At 45.2% G+C, this 9,184-nt stretch overlaps 1 protein-coding gene across 1 annotated transcript; it reads right to left on the reverse strand.

Moving 5' to 3' along the window:
- LOC123071360 (histone H2B.5-like) lies at nucleotides 1–670 on the reverse strand. The gene has a single exon (XM_044494900.1). It carries the CDS (start codon nucleotides 562–564, stop codon nucleotides 154–156), a length of 411 nt encoding a protein of 136 aa, XP_044350835.1. The 5' UTR covers nucleotides 565–670; the 3' UTR covers nucleotides 1–153.
- Nucleotides 671–9,184: the final 8,514 nt, after the last annotated feature.

A 9,184-nucleotide genomic window follows, 5' to 3' on the forward strand; every position in this document is an offset into this window, starting at 1 on the left:
TCTGAAACAACCACTAGATGTTTCATTAATTCAGCAATTCCGACTCATTATACACTGTTTCATAGGGAGATCCAACCCACTATAATGTTTGTTTGCCACACGAATAAAGCAGACAAGACCAAAATTAACAGAGACTCCGCGGCGGCTGGAGATCTAAGAGGAGGTGAACTTGGTGACGGCCTTGGTGCCCTCAGAGACGGCATGCTTGGCGAGCTCGCCGGGGAGGACGAGGCGGACGGCGGTCTGGATCTCCCGGGAGGTGATGGTGGGCTTCTTGTTGTAGCGCGCGAGCTTGGCCGACTCACCGGCGAGCTTCTCGAAGATGTCGTTGATGAAGGAGTTCATGATGGACATGGCCTTGGAGGAGATGCCGATGTCGGGGTGCACCTGCTTCAGGACCTTGAAGATGTAGATCTTGTAGGTCTCGACGCTCTTCTTGGCCTTCTTCTTCTTCTTGTCGGCGCCGCCGTCCTTGCCGGGCACGCGCTTCTCGGCCTTGGGCTTCTTCTCCGTCTCCACCGGCTTCTTCTCCGCTGCGGGCTTCTTCTCGGCCTTGGGCGCCATGGCGATTTCGGCGGAGGTGGAGGCGCGAGATCGGATTTGGGGGCGCGAGGTGGGAGGACTGCGGGTTTGCCTTGGGGTTTGATTTGAGGCGTGGGTTTCGGACAGGGGCGCAGGGAATATATAGGGTTGCGCGGAGGGGCGTGACTGGTGGAGAGGGTTGGGGTCCGGATCGGTGGCGTGGCGGGGCGCGGGGACGTTGGATTTGATGGACCGACGGATTTGGGCGTGGTGACGGGGTGGATCCGTGTGGTGAGGCGTGATCTCGCTGTTCCGCGGTGGGTTTAGGCGGCCAGCCGAAATTTGCATACCGAAATGCGAGCGGGAAGGTCTGTTTTTGGGCGCTTCGTGATGGGTCGAGTGCGTGGGTCTTCGCGGGTACCCTGTCGTGAGGGAAATGATTCTGATCTACCGGCTGATCTAGCGCAGAGTGTCCGCCGCTTTTCTTGCTTGTCACGTGGTGTACTAGACCACACGGTCTCTCTCATCTTTTTTCTGCAACAGTCTGTTGCAGAACAGAGGCAGCAAGCAACGATTGCGCAAGTGTGCGAGCGGCCGTAGATGTTGTAGCAATTTTGCAACAAGGGCCTTGTTGCATAATATTATATGCTAAGGAGATGCTATCACATTTTTTATAGCAATGGTCTTGTTGCAAAAAAATAGAGAAGAGGAGATTGTGCAACATGTGTCTTATTGCCAGAAATTAGAGAAGATGAGGTTTTGCAACAAGGTCTTCTTGCAAAAAAAGGAGGAGGCTGTGCAACATGGGTCTTGTTGCAGAAAATTAGAGACGGAGAGATTTTACAACATGGGTCTTGTTGCAGGAATAAGAGAAGAGAAGGTTTTGTCACAAATGTTTTGTTGCGGGGAAAAATAAAATTCTGCAACAAAAGTCTTGTTGCGGAAATAAATAAAAAACAATCAGACAACTTCATCACGAATTGGACGACTCGCGAGGCGGCGGATCTTTGATCCCTCGACCGACTCGTGGCACGCCCCGTGTCGTGATTTGGATTTGCTAGGAATTTTCTTTTAGAGAAAGTTGGGGATTTTTATATTGAGGGCAACGCTACGCATCGGACGGTGGATATTTTAAAAAGATTTGTCGCCTAGTAGTCGTTGGATGGAGTGTCAGGTAGCCTTTGGTCTCTGCAGCAAGCTTGATGTTGCGCTCATCTCTCCGCAACAACAGTGGTGTTGCAATCTTCCCCTAACCTTTTTTCCTTTGATTTCTACAACAGGAGCCTTATTACGCTCATGCTTCCGCAACACTGCCACCAATTCAGAGGTGGAGAGTGCCATGAACCACAGGCGTCGCCGGACTGTTCTTCGTGACGCATGTTTTTTTCAAGAGGCGTTGGACGCCTTTAATACGGGAGATGCGTACCTCCGTGCCGCTCAAAATGGTCTAGCCAGAGCCACATAGCAGTATGTGAAAGATATACAGGTGAGTAAAACTGATGGTTATATATGTCAGTAGCCCCCGAGACTTGAAACAGTTAAGATAACCGATTTAAGGCTCATATGATATGCAGGATCTTACAAAAAAGAATACGCAACTGTCCCAGGAGCTGGAAGAGTGCAAGGCCCAACTTGAGGCCGCACTGGCCGCTTCAGAGAGTACCAAGGGGATGTTGGAAATATTCCCTAGAGGCAATAATAAATTAGTTATTATTATTATATTTCCTTGTTCATCATAATCGTTTATTATCCATGCTATAATTGTATTGATAGGAAACTCAGATACATGTGTGGGTACATAGACAACACCATGTCCCTAGTAAGCCTCTAGTTGACTAGCTCGTTGATCAATAGATGGTTACGGTTTCCTGACCATGGACATTGGATGTCGTTGATAACGGGATCACATCATTAGGAGAATGATGTGATGGACAAGACCCAATCCTAAGCCTAGCACAAAAGATCGTGTAGTTCGTATGCTAAAGCTTTTCTAATGTCAAGTATCATTTCCTTAGACCATGAGATTGTGCAACTCCCAGATACCGTAGGAATGCTTTGGGTGTACCAAACGTCACAATGTAACTGGGTGGCTATAAAGGTGCACTACAGGTATCTCCGAAAGTGTCTGTTGGGTTGGCACGAATCGAGACTGGGATTTGTCACTCCGGTTAACGGAGAGGTATCTCTGGGCCCACTCGATAGGACATCATCATAATGTGCACAATGTGACCAAAGGGTTGATCACGGGATGATGTGTTATGGAACGAGTAAAGAGACTTGCCGGTAACGAGATTGAACAAGGTATCGGCATACCGACGATCGAATCTCGGGCAAGTACAATACCGCTAGACAAAGGGAATTGTATACGTGATCGATTGAGTCCTTGACATCGTGGTTCATCCGATGAGATCATCGTGGAAAATGTGGGAGCCAACATGGGTATCCAGATCCCGCTGTTGGTTATTGACCGGAGAACGTCTCGGTCATGTCTGCATGGTTCCCGAACCCGTAGGGTCTACACACTTAAAGTTCTATGGCGCTAGGGTTATAGGAAGTTTGTATGTGGTTACCGAATGTTGTTCGGAGTCCCAGATGAGATCCCAGACGTCACGAGGAGTTCCGGAATGGTCCGGAGGTAAAGATTTATATATGGGAAGTCATGTTTTGGTCACCGGAAAAGTTTCGGGTTTTATCGGTAACGTACCGGGACCACCGGGAGGGTCCCGGGGGTCCACCAAGTGGGGCCACCATCCTCGGAGGGCTGCATGGGCCAAGTGTGGGAGGGGACCAGCCCCAGGTGGGCTGGTGCGCCCCCCCCACAAGGGCCCAAGGCGCCTAGGGTTTGGGGGAGGGGGCGCACCCACCTAACTTGGGGGGCAAGTTTCCCCTCTCCCCCCTTGGCCGCCCCCAGATGGGATCTTGGGCTGGCCGCCGCCCCTAGGGTGGAACCCTAGGTGGGGGCGCAGCCCCCCCTCTCCCCCTATATATACTTGAGGGTTTTTGGGGCTGCCAACAGATGAGTTTGACCTCTCCCTGGCGCAGCCCTACCTCTCTCCCTTCTCCTCTCCCGCGGTGCTTGGCGAAGCCCTGCAGGATTGCCACGCTCCTCCATCACCACCACGCTGTTGTGCTGCTGCTGGACGAGTCTTCCTCAACCTCTCCCTCTCTCCTTGCTAGATCAAGGCATGGGAGACGTCACCGGGCTGTACGTGTGTTGAACGCAGAGGTGCCGTTCGTTCGGCACTAGGATCTCCGGTGATTTGGATCATGACGAGTACGACTCCTTCAACCCCGTTCTCTTGAACGCTTCCACTTAGCAATCTACAAGGGTATGTAGATGCACTCTCCTTCCCCTCGTTGCTGGTTTCTCCATAGATAGATCTTGGTGACACGTAGGAAAATTTTGAATTTCTGCTACGTTCCCCAACAGTGGCATCATGAGCTAGGTCTATTGCGTAGATTCTATGCACGAGTAGAACACAAAGTAGTTGTGGGCGTTGATTTTGTTCAATATGCTTACCATTACTAGTCCAATCTTGTTTCGACGGTATTGTGGGATGAAGCGGCCCGGACCGACCTTACACGTACTCTTACGTGAGACAGGTTCCACCGACTTACATGCACTTGGTGCATAAGGTGGCTAGCGGGTGCCAGTCTCTCCCACTTTAGTCGGAACGGATTCGATGAAAAGGGTCCTTATGAAGGGTAAATAGCAATTGGCATATCATGTTGTGGTTTTGCGTAGGTAAGAAACGTTCTTGCTAGAAACCCATAGCAGCCACGTAAAACATGCAAACAAAAATTAGAGGACGTCTAACTTGTTTTTGCAGGGTAAGCTATGTGATGTGATATGGCCAAGAAGAATGTGATGAACGATATGTGATGTATGAGATCGATCATGTTCTTGTAATAGGAATCACGACTTGCATGTCGATGAGTATGACAATCGGCAGGAGCCATAGGAGTTGTCTTTATTTATTGTATGACCTGCGTGTCATTGAACAACGCCATGTAATTACTTTACTTTATTGCTAACCGGTAGCCATAGTAGTAGAAGTAATAAGTTGGCGAGACAACTTCATGGAGACACGATGATGGAGATCATGATGATGGAGATCATGGTGTCATGCCGGTGACGATGATGACCATGGAGCCCCAAAGATGGAGATCAAAAGGAGCAAAATGATATTGGCCATATCATGTCACTATTTTGATTGCATGTGATGTTTATCATGTTTCTACATCTTATTTGCTTAGAACGACGGTAGTAAATAAGATGATCCCTCATTAAAATTTCAAGAAAGTGTTCCCCCTAACTATGCACCGTTGCGAAAGTTTGTCGTTTTGAAGCACCACGTGATGATCGGGTGTGATAGATTCTTACATTCACATACAACGGGTGTAAGCCAGATTTACACACGCGAAACACTTAGGTTAACTTGACGAGCCTAGCATGTACAGACATGGCCTCAAAACACAAGAGACCGAAAGGTCGAGCATGAGTCGTATAGTAGATACGATCAACATGAAGATGTTCACCGATGATGACTAGTCCGTCTCACGTGATGATCAGACACGGCCTAGTTGACTCGGATCATGTAATCACTTAGATGACTAGAGGGATGTCTATCTGAGTGGGAGTTCATTAGATGAACTTAATTATCCTGAACATAGTCAAAAGCCCTTTGCAAATTATGTCATAGCTCGCGCGTTAGTTATACTATTTTAGATATGTTCCTAGAGAAAATATAGTTGAAAGTTGATAGTAGCGATTATGCGATCAGTAGAAAGCTTATGTCCTTAATGCACCGCTCAGTGTGCAGAACCCCAAAACGTCGTCTGTGGATGTTGCAAACATCGGACATACACGTTTTGATAACTACGTGATAGTTCAGTTAAACGGTTTAGAGTTGAGGCACCAAAGATGTTTTCGAAACGTCGCGGAACATATGAGATGTTTCGAGGGCTAAATTTGGGATTTCAGGCTCATGCCCACGTCAAGAGGTATAAGACCTCTGACGATTTTCTTAGCCTGCAAACTAAGGGAGAATGGCTCAATCGTTGAGCTTGTGCTCAGATTGTCTAAGTGCAACAATCACTTGAATCGAGTGGGAGTTGATCTTCCAGATGAGATAGTGATGTTTCTCCAAAGTCATTGCCACCAAGCTGCTAGAGCTTCGTGATGAACTATAACAAATCAGGGATAGATATGATGATCCTTGAGATATTCACGATGTTTGACACCGCGATAGTAGAAATCAAGAAGGAGCATCAATTGTTGATGGTTAGTGAAACCACTAGTTTCAAGAAGGGCAAGGGCAAGAAGGGGCACTTCATGAAACGGCAAATCAGTTGCTGCTCCAGTGAAGAAACCCAAGGTTGAACCCAAACCCGAGACTAAGTGCTTTTGTAATAAGGGGAACAGCCACTGGAGCAGAATTACCCTAGATACTTGGTAGATAAGAAGGCTGGCAAGGTCGATAGAAGTACGTTGGATATACATTATGTTAATGTGTACTTTAATAGTACTCCTAGTAGCACCAGGGTATTAGATACCGTTTCGGTTGCTAGGTGTTAGTAACTCGAAATAAAAGCTACGGAATAAACGGAGACTAGCTAAAGGTGAGCTGACGATATGTGTTGGAAGTGTTTCCAAGGTTGATGTGATCAAGCATCGCACACTCCCTCTACCATCGATATTGGTGTTAAACCTAAATAATTGTTATTTGGTGTTTGCGTTGAGCATAGGCATGATTGGATTATGTCTGTCGCAATACGGTTATTCATTTAAGGAGAATAATGGTTACTCTGTTTATTTGAATAATACCTTCAATGGTCTTACGCCTAAAAGGAATGGTTTATTGAATCTCGATCGTAGTGATACACATTTTCATGCCAAAAGATATAAGATAGTAATGATAGTACCACTTACTTGTGGCACTGCCATGTAAGTCATATTGGTGTAAAACGCATGAAGAAGCTCCATGTTGATGGATCTTTGGACTCACTCGTTTTTGAAAAGTTTGAGACATGCAAACCATGTCTATTGGTGTATACACATGAAGAAACTCCATGCAGATGGATCATTTGGACTCACTTGATTTTGAATCACTTGAGATATGCAAATCATACCACATAGGCAAGATGACTGAAAAGCCTCGTTTTCAGTAAGATGGAACAAGATAGCAACTTGTTGGAAGTAACACATTTTGATGTGTGCAGTCCAATGAGTGCTGAGGCATGCAGTGAATATCATTATGTTCTTACTTCACGGATAATTTAAGTAGATACTGAGTATATTTACTTGATGAAACACAAGTCTGAATTATTGAATGGTTCAAGTAATTTCAGAGTGAAGTTGAAGATCATTGTGACAAGAGGATAAAATGTCTATGATATGATCATAGAGATAAGTATCTGAGTTACGAGCTTTGGCACGCAATTAAGACATTGTGGAAATGTTTCACAATTAATACCGCCCGGAACACCATAGTGTGATGGTGTGTCTGAACATCATAGTTGCACCCTATTAGATATGGTGCGTACCATGATGTCTCTTATCGAATTACCACTATCGTTCATGGGTTAGGCATTAGAGACAACCGCACTCACTTTAATAGGGCACCACGTGATTCCATTGAGACGACACCGTTTGAACTATGGTTTGGAGAAACCTAAGTTGTCGTTTCTTAAAAGTTTGGGGCTGCGACGCTTATGTGAAAAAGTTTCATCGTGATAAGCTCGAACACAAAATGGATAAATACATCTTCATAGGATACCCAAAATGGTTGGGTATACCTCCTATCTCAGATCCGGAAGCAAAAGTAATTGTTTCTAGAAACGGGTCCTTTCTCGAGGAAAAGTTTCTCTCGAAAGAATTGAGTGGGAGGATGGTGGAGACTTGATGAGGTTATTGAACCGTCACTTCAACTAGTGTGTAGCGGGGCACAGGAAGTTGTTCCTGTGGTGCCTACACCAATTGAAGTAGAAGCTTATGATAGTGATCATGAAGTTTCGGATCAAGTCACTACCGTACCTCGTAGGGTGACAAGGATGCGTACTACTTCAGAGTGGTACGCAATCCTGTCTTAGAGGTCATGTTGCTAGACAACAATGAACCTACAAGCTATGGAGAAGCGATGGTGGGCCCGGATTCCGACGAATGGCTTGAGGCCATAAAATCCGAGAAAGGATCCATGACTTTGGAAGAAATACTTGATGGTCGAAAGGCCGTTGGGTACAGATGGATTTTAAAAGGAAGACAGACAATGATGGTAAGAATCACCATTAAGAAAGCTCGACTTGTCATGAAGATGTTTTCTGACAAGTTCAAGGAGTTGACTAAGGTGAGGCTTTCTCACTCGTAGCGATGCTAAGAGTCTGTTGGAAATGGATTAGCAGTTACTGCATTATTTATGAAATCTTGTAGATAGAATGTCAAAACATTGTTTCCTCGATAGTTTTCTTGAGGAAAGGTTGTATGTGATACAACCAGAAGGTTTTGACAATCCCGAAGAACGCTAAGAAATATGCAAAAATCCAGCAATCCTTCTAAGGACTGGAGTAAGCATCTCGGAGTTGGAATCTACGCTTTGATGAGATGATCAAAGATTTTGGGTTTATACAAAAGTTTATGATAAACTTGTATTTCCAAAGAAGTGAGTGGGAGCGCTATAGAATTTCTGATGAATATATGTTGTTGACATATTGTTGATCAGAAATGATGTAGAATTTCTGGAAAGCATATGGGGTTATTTGAAAAGTGTTTTTCAATGGAGAACCTGGATTAAGCTACTTGAACATTGAGCATCAAGATCTATGAGGATAGATCAAAAAATGCTAAATGGTACTTTCAAATGAGCACATACCTTGACATGATCTTGAAGGTGTTCAAGATGGATTAGTCAAAGAAGGAGTCCTTGCCTGAGTTGTAAGGTATGAAGTTAAGAGTTAAAGCTCGACCATGGCAGAAGAGAGAGAAAGGACGAAGGTCGTCCCCTATGCTTCAGACGTAGGCTCTATAGTATGCTATGCTGTGTACCGCACCGGAAGTGTGCCTTGCCATGAGTCAGTCAAGGGGTACAAGAATGATCCAGGAATAGATCATTGGACAGCGGTCAAAATTGTCCTTGGAGTAAATAAAGGACATGTTTCTCGATTATGGAGGTGATAAAGAGTTCGCCGTAAAGGGTTACGTCGATGCAAGCTTTAACACCTATCCGAATGACTCTGAGTAGCAAACCGGATACGTATAGTGGAGCAACCATTTGGAATAGCTTCAAGTGGAGCGTGGAAGCAACATTTACAATATGACATAGAGAATTGCGAAGTACATACGGATCTGAATGTTGCAGACCTGTTGACTAAAACCTCTCTCACAAGAAAAACATGATCAAACCCCAGAACTCATTGAGACTTAATCACATGGTGATGTGAACTAGTTTAGACACTAGTAAACACTTTGTATGTTGGTCACATGGCGATGTGACCTATCAGTGTTAATCACATGGCGATGTGAACTAGATTATTGACTCTAGTGCAAGTGGGAGACTGTTGGAAATATGCCCTAGAGGCAATAATAAATTAGTTATTATTATTATATTTCCTTGTTCATGATAATCATTTATTATCCATGCTATAATTGTATTGATAGGAAACTCAG

This window comes from Triticum aestivum, chromosome 3B (assembly GCF_018294505.1).
Source record: "Triticum aestivum cultivar Chinese Spring chromosome 3B, IWGSC CS RefSeq v2.1, whole genome shotgun sequence".
Lineage (NCBI taxonomy): Eukaryota > Viridiplantae > Streptophyta > Magnoliopsida > Poales > Poaceae > Triticum > Triticum aestivum.

Coding starts and splice junctions, on each gene's coding strand:
- LOC123071360 (XM_044494900.1), bottom strand. CDS start 564: ATGGCGCCCAAGGCCGAGAAGAAGCCCGCAGCGGAGAAGAAGCCGGTG.